Source organism: Macaca fascicularis, chromosome 18 (genome assembly GCF_037993035.2).
Source record: "Macaca fascicularis isolate 582-1 chromosome 18, T2T-MFA8v1.1".
NCBI classification, from domain to species: Eukaryota; Metazoa; Chordata; class Mammalia; order Primates; family Cercopithecidae; genus Macaca; species Macaca fascicularis.
Window position 1 is genome coordinate 71,861,419 of NC_088392.1, and position 23,670 is coordinate 71,885,088.

General features: G+C 41.1%; 1 protein-coding gene across 1 annotated transcript; it reads left to right on the forward strand.

The window, feature by feature from the left end:
• Positions 1-29: 29 nt before the first annotated feature.
• MYL12B (myosin light chain 12B) lies at positions 30-16,582 on the forward strand. The gene is made up of 4 exons (XM_045377803.2): positions 30-134; positions 10,874-11,072; positions 15,560-15,721; positions 16,074-16,582. The coding sequence occupies exons 2-4, from the start codon at positions 10,889-10,891 to the stop codon at positions 16,244-16,246; spliced, it is 519 nt and encodes a 172-aa protein (XP_045233738.1). The 5' UTR covers positions 30-134; positions 10,874-10,888; the 3' UTR covers positions 16,247-16,582.
• The last annotated feature ends 7,088 nt before the right edge of the window (positions 16,583-23,670 follow it).

Here is a 23,670-nt window from a genome sequence, read left to right on the forward strand (position 1 = left end):
TTCCGGTGCGCCTTCCGCTCCGCCCCTTCAGGCAGGAAGTGTCGGCGCCGCCACTGTCCGGCCACAGGCTATCGCTCTTCGCTGTCGTTCGTTGTCTCGCGCAGGGCGACCCCGGTTCTGGTGTTTGGCGCCGGGTGAGTGGCGCTCGACTCCGCTCGCGAGACCCCTCGGGCCGCCTCCGTGTCCCCGCGCCCCCTCCCGTCGCGCGCCTGCGGCCGGACCCCGCCCCAGCGCGGCCAGGCGTCGGCGGGACCTGTCAGGCTGGCTGAGAAGGGGGCATGGGGCCGGAGGTGGAGGGAGGAGGGAGGAGGGTTGGCGGTGAGGCCCTGGCCCGGAAGTCCGGAGGCTGGGAGGCTGCAGGCGATGGAGTCGGCCGGGGGAGACGCCCTGCTGGAGAGGTGGCCGGGGCCCGGCGGTGCGTGGGTCGACCCTTCACCACCTGGGTGACCTCACACACCTGGGCCCTGGACCGCCCGCCGGCCCCGGGGTCGACGCCTGCCCTCCCGGCCCAGCGGCGGGCCCTGGCGGTGGATTAGGGCGGACCCGGGCGTGTTCGTGTGGAGTACCTGCCCTGTGCCCAACACTGTCCTAGATGCTTTGGAGGGTGCAGGAGCCTCCTAGTGCACGGTCTTGCCTAAGTGAAGCCTCCAAGGAAGCTATTAGCATGCCGGTAGCCGAGTGTGTGGTTGATACAGGCTCAAATGTAATGATTTACATAGAGTTGTAATTCGCTTAGTGTGTCTTGCATCTTGTAAAGGTTTAGTTTATTCGTGTTGTCTGAAGAAAGGACAATTAACAGAAATAGGGAAAGGTTACTTGGAAAAGAATCGTGACCTCACTGAAGGCCTTGGATTCAGCCCTAGGAGGGAGAACTTAGCGTTTCCGGCTAGATGTGTGGGAGGTGGTAACGAGCAAAACTCAAAAGCTGGGAATTGTCTCCTGTGAAAAGCAGACCGTAGGGTATGGAACCCATACCGGCGGGTATGGAACCGAACTATAACGACTTATAGTAGCAAATAAGGGTAGATAGGTAAGTGGGACCTTCTTATGGATGTCTTGAAAACTTAGGAGAAAGAAAAGATTATGTAAGAAGCCATAGAGAGTAATTTTGGAGTCTTCACTAAGGGAGTAATAAGAAAGGGATGTTTAGAGGATTCATTTGGCCGCTTAGTTGAAGGTAGATTTGGCATGGTCTTTTGGTAAGAGAAGAATCAAAGCATTTAGAATTCAGTAGGACCTAATAGATTACCTTGTGAAGCCTTTGCGTTTTATAACTGAGAAAAACGAAACCCAGAGAGGTGAGGTAATTTGCCCAAGGTGGTAGACCCTCCTGGACTTCGTAACTAAGAGCACAGCTTTTGCCTTGTTTAGGCTCTGTTGAGTGAAACAACTTTTATGATGGCTGACTCGATGTTCATTTATGCTTTGATGAGACTAAGCTTGGACAAGATGAACTGCAACTTCTAAAGGACAGATCCCCAGACGAGAGTTGCTAAGGTTAGGAAAGGTAACAGGATGTAGAGCCCCAACATGGAGCTAGTTTTCCCTTTCTCCCAAGATTCAAAGACTCCAGGTATATTTGGGGATAAGTTTATCGTACCCTTTTTGCCAGCATCTTTGGGATCTTCCTTCCTCACTCCACACATTTAACTTTGGGGTATCATTGCTTGTTACTCCCAGCTATCCACATTTTCATGGCAGAGAATTTCAGCTGCCTGTATGCAGGATGTTACGGGCTAGTGGTTCAAGCTCTGGAGCTTGATTTCCTGACTACAGATCCTGACTCTAAGTTCTGCCATTTTCTAGCGGTGTGGCAAGTTGTTTATTCTCTTTACCCTGATTTTCGTATCTGAGAGAAGAGAATGATAACAGTACCCATATGATGAGTTGTCGTGAGGATTAAATGTGTTAATACATACGAAATCCTTAAATCAGTGCCTGGCACATCTTTAGCACTCAGTTATTGTCCCTGGTTAGTACTGCTTCTTCCAGGTATGGAGCAGTGGGTAGCTGCTAAGTTTCCTTAGGGATCTCTTGGGGAAGAGACTGGAACCATAGGTAGACCATAGAGGAAAGCCTCATGTTGGAATTCAGATCCGGGACCTACCTTGTAATGAACATATATGTGTAATTCTGTTACAGGAAGGAACTATATATACACACTATACACAACTATATATACTATACATATATATATATATATGTAGTTGCTTAACTAGGATTATTTGAGCACCTGCCGTGTGCAAGGCACACTACTAAGTTCCACAGTCCAAAGTGGAAAGGCAGAAGGCAGTAAAAGGAATGAATATGGCCAGGCATGGTGGCTCACACCTGTAATCTCAGTGCTTTGGGAGGCCAAGGTAGGAGGGTCATTTGAAGCCAGGGGTTCAAGACCAACCTGGGCAACATAGCGAGACCCTGTCTCTACCCCTGCACCCCCTCCTTGCAAAGTAGCTGTGTATGGTGGCTCATGCCTGTAGTCCTAGCTGCTCAAGAGGCTGAGTTAGGAGGATCACTTGAGTCCAAAAGTTCAAGGCTACAGTGAACTTTGTGCCATAAACCCAGTAAGAGAGGTGAATTTCAAAAACAATGTATTGAGTGAAAGAAGACAGGCATATATATGAATATATACTGTACAATTCTGTTTATAAGAAGTTCAAAAACAAAACTAATCTCTGGTGATAGAAATCTGAACAGTGGTTGCCTATGGGAGATGGTGATTAACTTGGAGAGAATTTTCTGGAACAATGTTAACATTTGTAACTTAATGGGAGTGATAGTTACATGGGCATACACATTATAAAAACTGATTAAGGTTTGTACATTTGACTATATAAATTTCACTGCAGTAAAACAAAATGATATGGGAGGCTCAGAATAGAAAGTTTGCAGCCAACTGGAATGATCATAAAACCTATAACAAAGAAATGTCAGTGTTACATGTATGTGGTAAGTGTTAAAATACATATAGAGTACTAGGGGAAATGCTTCATGGTGTTAAAAAAAAGTTGAAAAAATTGAGTTTGACTCCTTGAAAAAAAATACTTCTAATAATTTATGGAGCTATCTTTTTTGCCTAAATAAAACAATTATATGTCATTAGGTATATGAGGTTAATTTCGGAAGTATTTTAACTTGATATAAACTAAATTCTGTTTATGACTGCTGTTTTCAGACTGTTGCTTATGTGTCCAGTCATTTGAGTCTTCCAGTTAGAACATTCATCTTGACTACAGTAATAACCACAAGAATCCATGATAAATTTCTAAAGATTCTGATAGACCTTGAAGAAGATGAGGTGGAGTAAAAATGACCTTAGGTTTTAGCCCAAGAACTACTCTCTGCTTTTCTGTGTGAGTTCATCTACTCTGAGGGCTTTACTCACACACATCAGCACTGCTAACAAGACCCCCTCAGAGTCCTGTCCTCTACTAGCATTCTACTGTGGCCCAGCTAAAATTTGAGTTGTTTATCATCCTTTGCTCACAAAACCAGCTCCTCCCTCCTCTCCTCAATTATCTCGTTTTTGAGTGGTGCCTTTATACTACCAGGTTTTCAGTTAGTACTTAGGAAAAAGGACAGAGCTTTGAGGCTCTAATTAGAAAGCAGGAATAACTAGCAAATCAGGAAGTGATTTGCTGGTCAGAGCCAGAGGAATTCAGCCAAAAGAATAGGATGGTGGTGATAGGAATGTTGAGGAAGGGTGACTCGTGCAGTAAAAAGAACCTACAGAACTTGAATGGAAACTAAGTAGAAGGAGTTAAACTTTTCTCTTCAGAAATAGAAAATTCCCTGTGCTATGCAAACTTGACTGTGGTCTCTTGGAACTTGGACTGTGACTATAATTCTGAAATAAAGGCATAGCCCTATTTTAACATTAAAGAGGTCAAGGAGACAGTGGCTTTGTAGCTTTTCTATTGGTGTATAACAAATTACTCCAAAACCTAGCACCTCAGAAACAATGAACAATTCTTGAGGGTCAGAGCCAGAGCAGCTTAGGTGGGTGGTTCTGACACAGGGTCTCTCATGAGGTGGCATGCGGGGGCTGCAGTCGTCTGAAGGAAGATCAGCCTCCAAGATGGCTGACACATAGCTGACAAGTTGGTGCTGGCTGTTGGCAAGAACCCTCAATTCCCTGCCACATGGATCTCTCCACAGGGCCGTGTGAGTGTCTTTATGACCTGGCTCCTGCAGATTGAGTGATCCAAGACAGAGCAGGGAAAAAGCTGCAAGGTGTATTATGACAAAGCCAAACACCCTCATTTCACAATATCTTTTTTTTTTTTTTTTTTTTTTTTTTTTTTGAGGCGCAGTCTTGCTCTGTCCCCCAGGCTGGAGTGCAGTGGCGCAATCTCGGCTCACTGCAAGCTCCGCCTCCCGGGTTCACGCCATTCTCCTGCCTCAGCCTCCCGAGTAGCTGGGACTACAGGCGCCCACCACCGCGCCCTGCTAATTTTTTGTATTTTTAGTAGAAATGGGGTTTCACCGTGTTAGCCAGGAGGGGACTGCACAAGGGCATGAGAATTGTTGAGGGCTTTCTGGGAAGCTGGCTACCACCATGACCAGAGGGGCAAGGTGAAGTGTTCTGAGGGCCAGACAGATAACAAACTAATACCAGCTGGGATGAGGAGATGGAGGGAGTAGAGGGGATTGCTTGTTGAACACTTACCACCTACAGGGATTTCCGGGATGCTGGTCAAGTGATTCCTTATTGTACAGTTGTTTAAAATATCTGAAATTTAGGTTATATAAAATGTTTTTTTAAATGTTGGCAAACTAATTCAATTTTTAAAAGAGGCATTTTAAAGGTCATCCCTGCGGATTACTAAATGAACCTCTGTGCAGACTGCATATAGTTTGGTAGCTGCCAGGTTATGACTTCTGATCTACTTAACACTTACTTTATGGATGAGGAAAATGAGGCCTGGGAAAGCCGAAATGACCAGCAATCATACAACTTGTGAATGATAGAACTGGAATTAGAATCCATGTCTCCAACATCTCCATTAAACCATAATGACAACATTGAAAAACTAAGGGCAGCTAGATGCATGAACAGCCAATGTGGTCTAAGTGGTTAACTTAACAAGTTAAGTGGTTCTCAACCTTCAATGTGCATTGAAATCACCTGGTGCATTTTTGAAAATACAGATGCCTGGGCTCCACCCCCAGACCTTCCATTACCTTGAAGCTACAGGCATCACTTGTTTGAAACTTCTGAGGTGATTCTGATGCGCAGCCAAGATTGAAACCAGAGGATTTAACTGCTTTAGGAGCCGTATTTACTTGCTCTAGCTGACTTCAGATACTTGAAGGAAGAAGCTTCAAAGCAATGGTGAGGAAATCATAGGTAGCTAACAATGTGCTCTGTGAGCATCTTCCCCAGGCTTCGATAGAGCCGTATATGCTGAAGTACATAGACAGTTTCTACTTATTAATGATGATGGTGTCCATGTTTGTTTGCATGTCAGTACTGCAAGTGACTTTACAAACGTTTTTATTATCAACTAAGTATGTTGATACCACAGCCAGCTATAATACATAATACAGTAGTCTTATATGATGCTGCTTTCCACTGTCCATGGTTTTGCTTCCTCCATTTCAGTTACCTGTGGTCAACTGAGGTCTGAAAATAAGTGAGTACAGTACAGTGAGATATTTTCAGAGAGAGATCTCATCCACATAATTTTTATTACAGTATATTATAATTGTTCTATTTGATTATTGTTAATCTGTTACTGTGCTTAATGTATAAATTAAACTTTATCATAGGTATGTATGTGTAAGAAAACAGTGTGTGTAGTCATTCATCAGGATCTGCAGAGGGTTGGTTCCAGGACCCTCCTGTGGACACCAGAATCTGCAGATGCTCAAGTGCCCCATATAAAATGGCATAGTGTTTGCATATAACCTACACATATCCTCCTGAATACTTTAAATCATTTCTAGATTGCTTATAATACCTAATATAATGCAAATACTATATAAATAGTTGTTATACTGTATTTTTTATTTGTATTTTTATTGTTGTATTTTTTGTTTGTATTTTTCCAAATAAACGAACAATGGATTCTCGGTTGAATCTGAGTGTGGAACCTGTGGATATGGAGGGCTAACTGTTTGGGTTGGGTACTATCCCTGGTTTCAGACATCCACTGGAGTCTTGGAATGTATCCCCCTCACATAAGAAGGGACTGCTCTATCAATTCCTACATGCCTGCCTTTGATGTAACCTCTGAGTACTACTTATATCCTTTAGTTCACTTTATAGTAGAAATTTATAGCAATATCAGTAACAGTGTTGCAGAGGGAGGAAGAAGTGTTTTTACTGCTATTGAGGGTTATTACATTCATTTTGTGCTGTGTTCTGTATGGCTATTTTCTGTCTTTAAGGGTTGGGTTGGTTTTTTGTGTTTTTGTTTGTTGTTTTTGAATGCTTCTTGGTTAAACATTAATAAATTGGACAGTCCTAGATCAGAGTTTCAAAGGAAAGCCATGACTGATAGTTGCCACCTGACTAAACCCAACCAGGACTACTACACTGCACAATTCCAGGCAGTGCCATTCACATTTCATTTACTGACTGCAGCTCTATTCTGTACATTGGTGTCTCTGGTATAGTTTGACTTGGTTTGAAAACTCAGTTTGTCTAGGATTTGCATTTAGAGGAATGTAGGTGCTCAGAAATCAGTGTTGAATTATATTGGTGGCATGGCAAGTTTTAAAAATTTTATGCTAAACTCAATTAGAAGAGTATTTCGTAGGAAGTAGAAAATATACAGGGAGAAACAACCTGTAACAAATGGGATTTGAATCCTAGCTCTGCCGCGAGGTGACCTTGGGCAAGATTATTTAATATCTTTGACCTTCAGTTTCTTCACTTGGCAGGGGGGCATGTTTCAGTTAACGTACATAATGTTTCCAGCATGTGAGTCACCTAATAAATGGTAGTAGCTGTAAGTTGAATAGACCTTTAATTCTCTCTCTGTTCCTAGGGCAGAGAAGTAGATCAGGGCAATTGGGGTTGGAAAAATAGCAAGAACAAAGATATACAAGATAAGAAATGGCATGGTACCTTGGGGACATTTGCAGTTTGGTGTTGCTAAAGGAAAAGTACAAAGCAGGGAATGACTAGAGAGGAGGCTGGAAAGGTCATTCTAGAGTAGGGAAAGGAAGACTCATGCGCCATGTTTAGGAACTTGGTACTTTATCTTTTAGGAAGTGGAGAGCCAAAGAAGATTTTAAAAAGTGGAATGATGAGGTCATACTCATATTTTAGACAACCCTGGCTAGAAAACTAAGGGTAGTTTTGAGAGAGCCGAGAGGCAAGGGGATAGTGAAGAGGCCATAGAAATATTTTACACAAGAGGTAATAATCCAGTTTAGGGTGGTGACAGAGGAATGAGGAAGATGAACATCTCTCAGAAATATTTCTTAGAGGCAGGGCTTGGTTCATCAGGGAGAGGGATTGGGGAGGGTGACTCCTAGGTTTCTGGCTACTGGGTAGATGATTGGAAACAAAGATGGTAAAGTTCAGGAGCGGGGAGATAATTGAGTTTTCAGCATGTTGATTATGAGTGTCTATGGGGTATCCAGATGGGTGCCTTTCACAGGCATTTGGATGTGTGAGTCCGAGGCTCCAAGGAAAGGTCAGGCCTGGAGGTTCAGATTTGGGAGGTGTAGGTGTTGTCAGAACAGTGAAAGTTGATGAGATCATCCAAGGAATGAAGACTGAAAAGAACTTTAAACCATGTGCTGCTAGAATACTGGGAAACATGAATATTTAAGTGGAGATAAACATCTAAGAGGGAAATGGAGGAGGAAGTCTTAGAAATAGGAGAACTGAGCTAGAGTAAGTCAAATACACCATTGTACATAATCAGTCTTCCTCATTAGAGCATAAGTTCTTCAAGGTTGGGACCCTTTCCACCTGGGAAAGTTCATTTCTACTGTTAGGGAGCACCAGGCTAACAGTGGCTGAATCTCCAAAGAAAAGAGGGATAAAATAGTGTGATGCAGTAGACTGATCCAAGAAGATTTAGACCAGATTTGTTAATTAAAGCAGTTGCTGTAGAAAACAGAAAGCCAGATTGTGGTGGGTTGAAAAGTGAGTGGGAAGTGAGAAGGTGGAGGAAGCCAAGATACTTACTTCAGAAGGGAAGGAGAGAGGGTGGTAATTTCTTTGGGGGCCAGAGTTCCCTTCAGATTGATTATTTTGATGCAATTTTGCCTCACTTTTCAGCTGATATTGTGTGTGTTTTTATAGGTACCATATACAATACAAATGTACCACTGTTTTTAAATGAAGTATGAAACAAATTTAAAATATGGTATCACCACATGGAGCCTTTATCTGCTCTAACGTATTTTGATTAGGACCAGTTAGTGAATTGTGTTTTGTTCTCTTCCATCAACTTGCCTTCTCTGTTTCCTTTTCTTGGGCATCACCATCAGATGGTGATGGCTCTTCTAGCCTTATCAGGCTAACTACCTACATATTCTTTCTCACAGGCATTTCCCCTAATAAAAATCTTTGGGTGTTTAATTCTATCTTGGTATCAGCTTCTTAGAGAACTCGTACTAAACTTCAAAAATGTTTAAATATAGTATATTTTTGGGTTAACTGTAGAAGTAGCATGATACAATTGACTGATTTTGATTTGATTTGATTTGATTTTTTGAGACAGTGTCTTGTCACCCAGGCTGAGGTTAGGGGCACCATTACGGTTCACTAGACTCGACCTCCCAGGCTTAAATGATCCTTGCACCCCAGCCTCCCAAGTAGTAGCTGGGACCACAGGCATGCGCCACTACACCTGGCTCATTTTTTTATTTTTTTGTAGGGACAGGGCCTCACTTTCTTGCCCAGGCCTGTCTCAAACTCCTGGGCTCAAGCAGTCTTCCGGCCTCAGCCTCCCAAAGTGTTGAGATTACAGGTGTGAGCCACCTCGCCTGGCTTGATTAGTTTTTAAAAATAAATATTTAACTCGTTGGGAACTTTTTCTAAATAACTTGATTACAAAAACGACTTGCTGATACTGAGAGAGAAAGAACTAACATTTTTGCCTTCAGACGTACTTGACTATCTTGAAGAAATTGAGTCAAAATTTTTAGCATTAAAATGAACCTTATAAGTTTTGGTATGTGAACAGGAATGAAAACATAATCAAATGCCTTGTTAGTAGACTACATTCTGTCTGATTTAACCTTCGATATAACTAAGGTCAAATAACACTAAGTTACAGGGAAGAGAAGAAAATTAACATTTATTTAGGACTTGTACGTGGGGAGGGTGAGGAGTTGGAATGTTAGAGTAAGGACTGTAAGGCTGGTGTACTTCAAAACTACACCACTAAGTCAAGCTTCAAAACACCCTGTGCGTGTTCTTTAGCTTGAAGAAATAGAAGTAGACAATAAATTTATATAAAAAATCCCAATACTGGAAGTCCTGGAGACTCAGGTCCAAAAATCCCCCTGCTCGATCATTGACCTGTCTAGTCATTTGTTTTCACATTGTGGGAAGTTACAGAAACAGTCTGCGAGACCATCATTGCTGACAGCAGTTTCAAGTTTGGCTGTCCTAAGACCACCCTTGAGTTTGATTATTTGCTAAGACTCACAGAACTCACTGAAAGCTGTTAGGCTCAGATATGTAGGTTTTCAGAGGTTATATGTAGCTAGTAATGGTGGAGCTGAGATTTGAACTTAACGACTTCCTAACTCCAGAGCTGATGGTATTTTTGTGTGTTATTTATTATATAAAACTGCACATAAAAAATGAAATGACAACTGTCTTTTCTGCTTGATATTTAAATTATTGGTGGCTTTCAGTAGAGTGTTGGAGGCTACTACCAAAGCCATATTACAGAGAATCGAGAAATGATTGGGAAGAAGAGAAAAGGGGCTGGGCACGGTGGCTCCTGTCTGTAATCCCAGCAGTTTGGGAGGATCTCTCAAGCCTCGGAGTTCAAGACCAGACTGGGCAATATAGTGAGAACCACACATCTCTAAAATAAAAAACAGAAGGAAAAATGACAGTTCAGCATCAGACTGGTATTCTGAAAGTCTTGTCAAGGGAAAAGGGAAATGCAGGTATAGCTAGAAAGATGAAAGGGTAGGTTTGATATTTATAAAGATGAGACTTTTTTTGAACATGACTAGTCTTTTTACATATGTTATCTCATTTAGTTCTTCGCATTGAAGTAGATATCATGTTTTACTGATGAAAAATTGAGGCTCAGAGAGGTTACATTATACTGGTAGTAAGATGGGAATAAGAGTACCTACCATAGGCCACTGTTGTGAGGATTAAATGGGGACAGTCTTTGTCAGAGTAAGAGATCAACTTTGGAGACTTTCTCTTTGAGGAAGCCCTGGGCCTTCATAACAGTGCTTGGCCAGAGTAAGTACTCCATAGATGCTAGCTATCGTTAGATATTTTAAAGTCTCACTTCATAAAAATCGGTCCCCTGAAATTTAGGAGAAGGTACATCAATAATTTCTATTGTGTTTCTTTGTTTTTTAGAGATGGGAGTCTCACTATGTTGCCCAGGCAAGTCTCGAACTCCTAGTCTCAAGTGATCCTCCCACCTTGGCCTCCCAAAGTCTTGGGATTATAGGCATGAGCCACCGGTGCCTGGCAAATTCTGTTCTTAATGTTTCAAAACTGCTTTTTTTCCACTCAGTCATTTAATTGTCCCATTGGAAATACAGTTTAGTTGCATACTTATTCCTATCCAATTGAAGTAATAATTCCATATTGATATCTTTACATACTAACTTTAGGTGTTATGTATTCTGTTTTTGCTTTGTTTTATAATTTTGGGTTTTTTTGTTTGTTTGTTTTATGTTTTTGTGTTTTTTTAAACTCCAGAATTAAACAACCACCATGTCGAGCAAAAAGGCAAAGACCAAGACCACCAAGAAGCGCCCTCAGCGCGCAACATCCAATGTGTTTGCCATGTTTGACCAGTCACAGATTCAGGAGTTCAAAGAGGCCTTCAACATGATTGATCAGAATAGAGATGGTTTCATCGACAAGGAAGATTTGCATGATATGCTTGCTTCTCTAGGTAGACTTTATATTCTTTATTTGTATTTTCCCAAAAATAATAATTTGTCTATGAATCATTTTTTTGTGTGTGATGTACAAATATTTCTCTCCTTGTCTCAGAAGGCTTCTAGAGAGATTTCCAGGTGTGGGAGGTGCCATTTTGGGGCTTGGCCAGTCATATGGGGATAAGCCTATAAGGTTGGGGACCTGGCAGATGCTGTGCCCAGGTAGACTAACATTCCTGTTAGCTAAATTTTTTAGGTCTCTAGATGGAAAGCCAAGGCATGGCTAGGCAGCAAAATACCAGAGTTTCAAATAAGTATAGCTAAATGATATACTCAATAAAGGTTGAGTACGGGTTATAAACAAGGAGTGACAGTAAGTGATGATGGTTATCTCTGCAGAGGAGGGGCAGTGCGACTGGAAAGGGGAACAGGGAAGACTTTCACAATATTTTGTATGACTTTTTTTAATAACTAAAGAAAATGTAAAGATACAGGATTTAAAGCACACATAAACAGCCATTTGTATGTTGGTATATGGGTGTTAATATTCCTTTTATGATTTTGTTATTGTTTCTTTTGATCTTAAAAAGAAGGACAGGAGGCAGCATCCTACATGTTCTGCCCAGAGTCAGCAGTTATTTTACAGTTGGGAGTCAAGGAACTGCAGGCAAATGAGACCTTGATAGGCCAAAGCGGAGGGGGTGAGGCAGGCTGGGAGCGGGTCAGGGATGGCCTACAGTGAGACTTTGCACTCTGTCCTACTGCTTGGCTGACTGGCCAAAAAGGCAAAGAAAGAGGTGGGGGTTTTTTTTTTCTTTTAATGCCTACAAAATGATTAGCTAGCTTTTATTCTTCTAACTTTTGATTTTGATTATTTCTCCTGACACACTGAAAGTAAAGTTTAGGTGTGTACTTATTCCTATCCAACATATGATTTTGAAAAATTTTAAGCCTACAAAAAGTGGAAAGAACGTTATAGTGAACACCTATACATCTTTAGCTATATTCACTGATTGTTAACATTTTGTAACTTTTGTTTATCCAAGGTGAGAGTAGAATCAAAGATTTTTATCTGATTTGTTGACTTGCAGTGAGATTATAACCTAGTGTTTCTCACATTCAGAATGTCTGAGTATATTCTTGGGCAAGTCAGTACTGAAGAAGGCCTCTGAGGAAAATTGAGGAACTTAGCCGTCTTCCAAAGATTGAACTCTCAAGTCTATACTCTGCTTATAATAGATGCTCAATAGATATTTGTTGAATGAACAAGTTGTGGTAGAGTCAGAGGTTGTCTTTGAGGCCTTCTGTTTTGCAGAAACCCATCCTTTTAAAGATATGTGTTAAAAGAACAACTTCAGCCTAATTAAATTTAAGGGAGTTTAACTGAGCAATGAACAATTTGCGAATCAGGTATCCCCCAGAATCACAGCAGATTCACAGAGACTCCAGTACAGCCACGTGGTAGAAGAAGATTTATAGACAAAAAAAGGGAAATGACGTACAGAAGTTGGAAGTGAGGTATGGAATGGCTGGATTGATTACAGCTCGGCATATGGCTTATTTGAACATGGTTTGAACACTCAGCAGTGTATGAATGGTTGAAGTATGGCTGCTGGGATTGGCCAAGACTTAGCAATTGTTACAGGCTCGTACTCCTAAGTTAGGTTTTCAATCTTGTCGGACTATTAAGCTAGGTTATAGTTCATCCACAAGGACTCAGATGACAAGTACGGAGTCTTTCTCCGGCCATATTTAGTTTGCTTTAGCATATATATTTACTTTTTAGGGGAACCTTCATACATTATTGGTAGGAATGTAAATAAGTACAGCCACTGTGGAGGACAGTATGGCGGTTCCTCAGAGAACTACAAATAGGAGCTCTCCCACGTGATCCAGCAATCCCACTGCTAGGTACATACCCCCAAAAAAGGAAATGAGTAGTATAATTGAAGAGGTACTGCACTCCCGTGTTTATTCCAGCACTATTCACAGCAGCCATGATTTGAAAACACCATAAGTATCCATCACCAGGAACAGATTTAAAAAATGTGGTAGTTATGTACAATGGAATACTATTCGGCCATAAAAAATGAGATCCTGTCATTGCAACATGATGGAATGGAAGACATTATATTAAGTGAAATAAGCCAGGCACAGAAAGATACACTTCACATGTTCTTACACATTTATGGGAGCTAAAAGTTAAAATAATTGAACTCGTGGAGATGGAAAGCAGAAGGATGGTTATCAGAGACTGGGAAGGGTGGGGAGAAGAATGGGAATGGTTAATAGATACAAAAGTATAGATAGAATGAATAAGATCTAGTATTTGATAGAACAACAAGGTGACTGCAGTCAGCAGTAATTTATTGTACATTTTAAAATAACTCAGTATAGTTGGAATGTTGGTAACACAAAGAAATGATAAGTGCTTGAAGGGATGGCTATGCCATTTACCTTGATGTGATTATTATGCACTATATGCCTGTATCAAAGTATCTCATGTACCCCATAAATACATACACCTCCTGTGTACCCATAACAATTGAAATAAATATGAATTTTCAAAAGATACGTATTTACCTTTCAAATCAACAGATTACATTGCGTGTTTTGAGCGGGTCCGTAAGTGCTTAGCCTAAACCAATTCATTTTAAATCCCTGTAGCTTTTTGTACCCTAGAGTTCTCTTCACACCTTTTGGTTACAGTTTTTCTTCCCCCCAAAAAATGCTGCAAGTGATTGGGTTAAATCTGGAGGTAGGAAAGTAGATCTTTTTTTTTCTTCTTCTTTTTTTTTTTTTTTTTTTTTGAGATGGAGTCTCGCTGTGTCACCCAGGCTGGAGTGCAGTGGCGTGATGTCAGCTCACTGCAAGCTCTGCCTCCCATGTTCATGCCATTCTCCTGCCTCAGCCTCCCAAGTAGCTGGGACTACAGGCACCTGCCACCATGCCTGGCTAATTTTTTGTATTTTTAGTACAGACGGGGTTTCACCGTGTTAGCCAGGATGATCTTAATCCCCTGGCATTGTGATCCGCCCGCCTTGGCCTCCCAAAGAGCTGGGATTACAGGTGTGAGCCACCGCGCCCAGCCGAAAGTAGATCTTTTTAGCTACTTTAACTTATTCAGTGAATCTTGAGTTTAATTTTGGGCTAATTTTGATATTGGAGCATTGAGTAAGTGTAATCAGGTAGGATTGGAATGCAGTGAAATAGATGCCAACATGATGTTTAAATTTCACCCAAATTCCCAGAGTTAAAACTTACATATGAACTATAATTGTAGCTTTGATTGTCATTCTAGCTTTGGCTTAGTTGGGTGTAATTTTGAGATGCTTCCTTAGATACGAATATCTGACTAATATATATTCTTTTCATGTAAAATCATATAAACTTAATGTTGGAAGATACCTTTGAGATACAAACTTTAACCAGTCAGTGTTAGATTTTTTTAAAAAAGAAGTAAATTCTACATAGGGCAGCACTGAATGAAGGATCTGGAATACTGGGTTTGAATGCCAGTTCTGCCACTTCCTCCTATGTCCCACAACCAGTGGTAGAACTGGGATTCAAACCCAGTATTCCAGACCGTTGGTTCAGTGCTGCTTCCCCCACACCGTGGGGCCTCAGAAACACTCCCACCATGTCTGGCCATTCCAGGGAGATTTCTTCCAGCTCCTAGGGAAAGGCCAGGGGAGTTCACCGCTGCACTAAAAGAACTGTTCACACTTGGGATGGAGATTAAGATTTCCCATTACAAACAATACCAAACAAGACCACAGTTCAATGACGTGTGTAAACAGTGTTTGAAGATATCTAACATTGTTCAAAATAAGCTCCCAATTCAAAACCATGCTAATAGTTTAAACTTAAATGGCCAACTTATAAATACAACTTTGAAGCATACCAACTCATGGGCATCCGTACCACAACTGGAAATGTGAATATTTAGATTGTTTTGAATGACTCTATTGAACCGACTCCCCTGATGAACCGTTGATGTTATCAGCATTCAGGATATAGGCTGGGCGTGGTGATGCACACCTGCAATCCTGTCATGTTGGGAGGCCAAGGCAGATGGATCACTTGAGCTCAGGAGTTCAAGGCCAGCCTGGGCAGCATAGTGAAACCCAGTCTTTACAAAAAATAAAAAATTAGCTGGGCGTGGTGGCACATGTCTGTAGTCCCCCCCAAAAAAAAAAGTTGTAATAATGTGGTACTGCCCGGCTTCAGGTTTTTGTTTTGTTTTTAATGAAAAATAAGAGAAAGTTCACATAAACGAATAAATAGCCTTCAGTGTAAACCTGGAATACATTTTTATAATGATGTATCAAATATTTTTTAAGTTGTCAAAAATAATCTTTTTAAAATGTTCTTAAAGTTAATTGAAAAATTGGTGTCAAATGATGTAAATTTTTAAAATATGTTGGGGAGCATAATAGTGAAATAACTACTGAAGTTAGATTTTTTTGTCTTTAAATGTTAAAATGTGCATTTTTAACAGGGAAGAATCCCACTGATGCATACCTTGATGCCATGATGAATGAGGCACCAGGGCCCATCAATTTCACCATGTTCCTCACCATGTTTGGTGAGAAGTTAAATGGCACGGATCCTGAAGATGTCATCAGAAATGCTTTTGCTTGCTTTGATGAAGAAGCAACAGGTGAGCACTATTTGGTTATGCCCAGCCTCATTCCAGACTGTATGAAGTACTTCTCTTGAAATAGAAAGGGTTTTCTTTTTTTACCTTTGGGAAAATACTTGCTTAAGAATAATTTTGTAAGAATATGATCTGTTTCTGAGCTTTTAAATGATTTGATCTAATATTAACACAGAACTCTAAGAATAATTGGAAAACATAATGGTATAGTTCATATAGCCTTAGTTCACTAACTAACTTTGTTTCTAGATATGGATATTCTGAAATATTTTATAAGATTGACTAGCTTTAGAAATGAACCGTTAAAGTGCCAGGAAGTAGTGATGACTGCTTGCTTCTTTCTGTTGCCTTCCAGGCACCATTCAGGAAGATTACCTGAGAGAGCTGCTGACAACCATGGGGGATCGGTTTACGGATGAGGAAGTGGATGAGCTGTACAGAGAAGCACCTATTGACAAAAAGGGGAATTTCAATTACATCGAGTTCACGCGCATCCTGAAACACGGAGCAAAAGACAAAGATGACTGAAAGAACTTTAGCTAAAACCTTCCAATTACATTGTCTTACTCTGTTTTATTTCTCAGACACTTCCCCCACCCTCATAGAACCTGTTGCATGCAGCTTAGTTTCACAGCTTTGCCTCTTTTTGATGTATTTATTCCAGACCTTTCTGCCACTTAGCACTTGTATAATCAGACTGGAAATGGGGATGAGGGTGTAAATTGTATTGAAAAAGAGATCGCGAATAAAAATCAAGAAATGTGAAAGCCCAGAAAAATATATTCGTATTTCTGGTTTTGCTGGATTTTTACATTTTTATATAATAAAAATGTTATTTTGAAATAAAGATTATGCTGACTCAAATGCAGTGTAATGGCAAGTTAAACAAATGAGTGATAGGTGCGGGTAGTCCTTTTTTCAGGTTTTCAACTTCATATGACTCAGGTTTTATGGTAAAATTGATTTTTCACATGTATGGGACAGTGTTCTTCAGAACTTTTAAGTACCCTTTAACATTATTATGCAGTGCAAACTAGTTATGCCATTGTTTCTTTCATGCTTCTAGTCAGATGTTTATTAAATGATAAATATAAATATATCTGGGAAAACATTAAACATTGCATTCATCTAAGATTCTGAGAAGAGGCAGAATTCTGAAGATTAGTTGTTGTACATTTACTGTATGTGGAGCATTGTGCCTACACAGTTTTTATTGAATCTTCCCAGCAGCCTTGTGGGATTTTTATTAGCCTTGTATTTCAAGTGGGAGGACTTAGCATAGTTGAGTAGTTGATCAGGGTAACTATTAGGACATGAGAGTTGGAATTCCAACCTAGGGCACCTAACTTCAGAGCTCGCAGTGCTGGAAGCACGGTACTGTCTATGAAAAGCCCCAAATTTCTAAAAGAGTCAGGACATTTCTGTACTATTATGATACAACTCTGTAGTCACTATTGAAATTTAAAATAATCTTGGGGTAATTGGTTATTGGAACAGAATTTCAGAAAATTCTATCCCAGGTTGAAATAAATAATACTATTGTGTGTTTGAAAGCAGTTCATGTAACACATAGACTAGAAAGCTGAAAGACAAGGTTGCTCTGAGCATTTAGAATCCTTAAGGCCAAAGTATGAGAATAAAGAGAACAATCTAAAAAAGGAAAAAATCAGTTTTAAAAAATTAACCAACATTGTTCAACACCGATTTCTCCTCCTAAAAGTATTGTGATGGTATTTTATCTGCTTAGCACCAGAGCATTTATATGTTGTTTAATATGGGTGCTTTACAACTTGGGGTAGTAGGCCAGTCTGTATTCACTTGCTAACAGTTAGCCTGGGCCTCCTTTTATCATCAGAATGAGGGGACAGCTCATGAACTTTCACATTACCTAATCTTGGTCTCTGAGGTATCAGTTCTACTTCATATTAATAGACCTGAGGTTTAGACTGAAGCTCCTGCCCAAGATCTAACAAATACAAGAATCCACATCTGGCTCTTTTTTCCACTTAGAAGCTTAAAAGTCACCACAAAGTGTCACAAAACCAGGTGGAGAATTGCTGTGTGTTTCACAGGAAACAGGAAAATATGGTGGGATAATCTTGATGATCACTGAACCACTGTCAACCACCTGTTTTGTGCCTGACACTGTTGCAAGGGTTGGGGATAACGGGGATGGGACAGACAAGGATGCTGCCCTGGGAGACTGCATTCTCTGCTGGGAGACGATCCATGTGCAGTATCAGGTCAGTGCTGTGCAGAGAACTGGGCAGGCATGACAGGGTGGTCAGGAAAGGCCTCTGAGGGGGTGGTAAGCTGAGATCTGAATGACAGGAAGGAGGTCCGGGGCCCCTGTGAAGATCAGAGTGAGGCTGTCCACTCCAAGGCACGCGTGGCAGGAGCATCGGGAGAGCACATGGATGATAGGGGTCCAGGGAGGGTATTTGGAGCAGAATCCTAGTGTGAAATGCAGGGAAGAAAGGTGATGTACATTCTTAAAATCAGTGTTGGCGCTGTGTCTAGAATGGAGGGGCACCAAGAGAAGCAAGAAGGCCAGTATGGAGGCTGTTGCCATTGTCCAGGCAAGAGCGGGCAGCGTGGACTCAGCGGGGGAGATGGTTATAAAATGCCTCTCCAGGTCCTACCTGTTTCCTCCCCTGCAGCTCAGCCTTGTTTCCATCTCTGGCATAATTGTAACTGTGCTTATTTTACTGATCTGCTTAAAGCCAGATTTGAAAAATTGAGAGAAAAGTTTTGAAGATTAAAAACAAAAAAACGTAGTTGTTTCTCAACTGCCTTATGTTTACCTGACACACTGTTCTGTTTCATTTATATTATTTGTGAAGAGTGTTGTGGAATCCAGTAGTGGAAGACACCTGGGCCAAGACCTTGTTTCTTTTTGGTGTCCAGTAAATATTATTAATGATGACAATGAAAACTTTGCCTACTTAATATCTTTCTCCTCTTGAGAACCACATAGTGACAGTCTCCTAATTTGGTTGATCCCATGGCCACTGCAGTGAGAATGTGTGTGTGTGTGGTCCCATAGTGAACATGTACTGAGTATTCACTATGTACTAAGCACGTTACACAACTGCCCTTTGAGGGTTTTTTTTTTGTTTTTTTTTTTTTTCTTTTGAGACAGAGTCATTCAGGCTGAAGTATAGTAGCACAATCTTGGCTCACTGAAACCTCCACCTCCCAGATTCAATCAAGTGCTTCTCATGCCTCGGCCTCCCAAGTAGTTGGAATTCAGGTGTGCACCACCACACCTGGCTAATGTTTGTATTTTTAGTAGAGAGGGGGTTTCACTATGTTGGCCAAGCTGGTCTCGAACTCCTGACCTCAAGTGATCCCCACCCACCTCGGCCTCCCAAAGTGCTGGGATTACAGGCGTGAGCCACCGCGGCCGGTCTGAGGTAGGTATTTTTATTATCCCTATTCTACAAATGAAATGTCAAGGGGCAAGGAAGTAACTTATCAAAGTTACACAGGGAATAAGCAGCGGGGCAGTCACCTGAGCCCAGGCAGTTGCACTCCTGCCAAGAAAATGATTATGGAAACACCACCACTAGTTTCTTATGGTCATGAACCAGTTTTACAAGCATGTTACTGTGTTTGATCCTCAGAACTCTAGGAAGTGGATAAAGTAGGAATTGTCATCCCATTTCACAGATGAGATTACTGAAGTTACCTGACCTGCTCAACTTTGTATAACTGAAGAAGCTAGAGGAGTGTCCAACTTCTAACCTTTTTGACCAAGGTGGGTGCTTCTCATTAAACCTGTAATTTCCTAATTAAATAATTAGTACCTGTAGCCTGATCAGAATGTCTCACAATGTATATATTTAATATTGTCTATCCTGAAAAGCAGCAGTTACACTGATTTGCATCTCAAAATTGATATGTGTTAAAATATAAGAAACAGAAATATAAAATAAATTTATATTTCTTAAATTATAAGAAACAGTTTTTGAAATAGAAACATAAACTGCTGAAAAATCGGGTATAAAATGGTCCCTTAGAAACATCATCTGGGAAATCTGAATAAGGATGTAAAGGATTATCACATACTAAAATATCAAGAAAAGGTTTCTTGTATAGAAAAATGATGAAGATGACGGATTGCACACATCACAGTCTCAAGTGGATCTTTTTTTTTAGAACGGTTGTCATAGGCAATTTTAGAGACAATAACTAGAAGTATCACTAGGTGGCACGATTGTTCTTAGTATAGTACTGTCTTAACCTATTCCCTAATGAATGTACAGTACTGTCTTAACCTATAGTATAGTACTGTCTTAACCTATTCCCTAATGAATGTGAGCTAGAGCAGCCAAATCATGAGTATGTAGTATGTATTGCCAGTAATGCTATATTGCCAGTAATGCTGTAACTTTGTCAAAGTTGTTTCTTAAATAATTGATGAAAAGTCTTACAATTAAGTTCATGCTATTAAGTTCATACTATTTCATGAACCCCAAATGTAGGGAACAATCTCTAGGACTCCTTTTTACAAATATCAATGGCAAATTCCCTTCCCCTTCTCCACCCCTTTTGCCTTTTCCTTCCCCTTCCCCTCTCCTCTCCTTCCTTCCTTCCTTCCTTCCTTCCCTCCTTCCTTCCTTCCTTCCTTCCTCTTTCCATCATTCATTTACAAGTATTTATTGAGTGCTTGGAAAGTGCCAGAATGTCAGCTTGGCTCCAGCTGCTTTTACACAGAAATAACGACCTTTATTGAACATAAGACCAGACTTTGCACTGAAAAGACCAGACTTCCTCCACTTACTGACTTGAACAAGTCGTTCTTGTTACCATTACTTCTATTTTAGAGATGGGAAGGCTAAAGCACAGAGCCAGTGGGTATGTATGAAAATACTTTGTAAAATTATGCTTTATATAGGAAAGCTATTATTACCACCTCAGGAATGTTGAAAACTGTATCTATTATAGTTCTAGATAATATACTCTAATAAGGCACCTAAACTGATTAAAAACAGCTCTAGCACAAATGACTATAAGACAGCTTCCATTTTTTTCTTTTTCTTTGAGACCGAGTCTCACTCTGTCACCCAGGCTGGAGTGCAATGGCATGATCTCGGCTCACTGCAACCTTCGCCTCCCAGGTTCAAGAGATTCTCCTGCCTCAGCCTCCCGAGTAGCTGGGACTACAGGCACGTGCCACCACACCCGGCTAATTTTTGTATTTTTAGTAGAGACAGGGTTTTGCCATGTTGGCCAGGCTGGTCTCAAAAGGTACAAAGGTATTTTGGGAGATGTGTATGAACGGGTGTGTTTAAATATAAAACTGTTCTAACATGTCTTCTAGACCAGCCTAATCTTTCACCAGCCGCACTTGACTGCAGTATTGCCAGGACACAGGCTTCCTTTCAGACACTCATTCTGAATGAACTTGACGATGATTCATATTTCCCCGTGGACACTGGGAACTAGCACAGCAAAAACCAATCTGAAGACCTTCGTCTACTCGCATTTTTTAACAATTCGAGTGTAAATTGAGATTGGCTCATTTGGGAGGTTGTGCTTACTGTACTTTTCTCAAGTAATCTTTTTATACAATCTATTTATTCAGTTCTTACTTACTGAAGTGTACATTACATCTGAGAGCCAAGGGTGATAGCAAAACTAGGACCCTTCTCTCTGGGAGTGTTTTAATGCCCAGCACTCCGGAAGCACGTCATGAATGTGAGTTCTCTTCTGTTACCAGGGTCCCAAACAGCTGTTCAGGAGCTGCGACAGGTGTCTAACAGCTCACTGAAGAGGTCAAAGAGAGCTTTTAGAAACGCTTGCTCTGACAGTGATGCTTGTTCTCTCAGTGCTACCGCTGATCGCCTTCATACCAGCCAATCACATAGCTGAGAACTCAAGCAAACATGAAAAAGAAAAACGTCAATTTGAAGAGTTTTGTACTGAAAATATCCAGGATTTCCTGATTATTTTACAGATAAGCTAAAGAAATTCAGCATATGATCTGTGTTTCATCCAGCCAGATGACAAACAGTTGGGACCAGGGGCCACTTGCTGAAAGGCATCTTGAGAGATAAACTCCCACTTCTCAGATTGGAAGACTAAGGCCCCAAAGCCTCCAGAACTCTGAATCCAGGCTTCTTCTGAGCCACTGTGGTCTCACCAGTTTATCAGGCAGTGGCATCAGCCTGCCCTACCCAACTCCAGAGTTTTTCCTTTTGTTTTTAAATTGCCCTTGAGTTCTGCACCCTCTTCTCCTCTTCCCCATGGGTATGAAAACACCAAGGATGTCAACAGGAAAAGACAAGGGTCTGTAAACAGAGAAGCAAGCAGGAAACAAGGCCTGCATTCATGGGAATAAACTGAGCAATCCTAGAAAATTTGCCATTCATAACGGCAAATTTTGATCAGTGGTGCTGAGAAACTCTTCCCAAGCAAAAAAAGGCTTGTGTCTCTCTGGGGTGAGCCTCTCTCCTTGCTCCAAATCTGGTCTTAGTTCCCAGGTCTAAGGTAGCCAGGGGATCTTCACAGCATACTCCTTGAACACTATCACATTTATATAACTTTGTCCCTCCCTTGTTTGTAAGTCTGGCTATTTCTTTCCCTGTTAAAAGACAAAAAGGGTCTGCAACCCCAACCTCTTCACAGAACACCAACCCAACAAGAGCAAGAATCCCTCTTTGTCGGATGGGCTTGCCACGCAGAGCTGCGGACCCTGAGTTGCCTGGCGGATGGGAAGCAAGCCCACCTTGCCCTGTGGAGGGGAGGGCTGGAGGAGAGCCTACTGCCAGTCCACAACAGCCACACTGGAGAGAACTGCAAATCCGGGCTGGCCGTGCAAATCCAGGCTCATTGTCAGGCTGGCAGCATTGGCCAGGGCTGAGTAAATCAAGTGAAACAGAAGGCAAATGGATGTGACCAGCTTATTACCAAGAGGAAACAGACAAGGTAATTTTAAAGAGATGAAAAATAAGCTTTTCTACTCTCCATAATGATGGAAATGGAAAAGGTTAGATTCTTGCTTACCTTTTCAGTGCAAATCTGTGTTTCTATGCATATGATTTTTGCTGTGACTTTTTTCTTTTTGACCTCATATGTTTCACGTGTCTGTTATGTCACTGCTACCACTTTGCTACTTTCCCTGAATATGTGAAAACAGACCTCGATTTTGAAACTCTTCCATGGCACATTTTTCTTTTATTTGAAAAGATGCATTTAGAAAATACAAGGGCACTGTCCTACTTTCTTTATACCTGGGCTAAATTGGACATAGGTATCAAAATTAGCTACCTCCTCACCTGTGAAAGAGACACTGATAACAGATTGGGGGTAGGATGGGCTGGCCGTGAGGACCTGTGGTGCAGGATGGGGTTGTCCAGGCCAGGGCAGTGTGAGTCAGGGACAAGTATGTGTTCCAGCTTTTGTGCTTGTGTCACAGAGGGCAGAAATGACAAGCAGATAGGGAAGTCGGTGGCTTTGGTTTAAAGTAGAGCCCAGGTAGAGTCCATACTGTATTTAGAAATCAATTCATGTGTAATATGTGTGTTCCATGCATGTGTGCATGTGTGTGTTCATGCAGCCATAAAGCAAACATCTCTGGAAAGACACACCAGAAGCAGGTTTCTGTTGTGGTGGGAATTTAGTAGCCATGGACCGGGGGTGAGAGGAAAACTTACTTACCTTGTAAACACTTTCTTTTTAAAATTTTAGAGTGTGTGCTTGCATTTCCCATTAAAACTAAAACATCTGATACTCAACTAAAGGATATATTCTTGGCAAGAGTAGGAAAATCTCAAAGTAGTCCCACTGAGCAATTTCTTCCTTGGCATAAGGGGAATAAAATCCTGGTTGTCACCTCAGTTTGAAGGGAGGTTAAAGTGGGTTATGTTTCCTTTATGACTACTACAGAGGTGTTGGAAGGGCCAAGCGTATGTTCCCACGTAAGCAAGTGGCTGTTGAGTACCATG

Excerpts from the sequence above, each read along its gene's own strand:
- MYL12B (XM_045377803.2), top strand. The coding sequence starts at position 10,889 with ATGTCGAGCAAAAAGGCAAAGACCAAGACCACCAAGAAGCGCCCTCAG. Across the intron at positions 11,073-15,559 it reads TGATATGCTTGCTTCTCTAG|GGAAGAATCCCACTGATGCA; the intron begins GTAGACTTTATA and ends CATTTTTAACAG. Across the intron at positions 15,722-16,073 it reads CTTTGATGAAGAAGCAACAG|GCACCATTCAGGAAGATTAC; the intron begins GTGAGCACTATT and ends GTTGCCTTCCAG.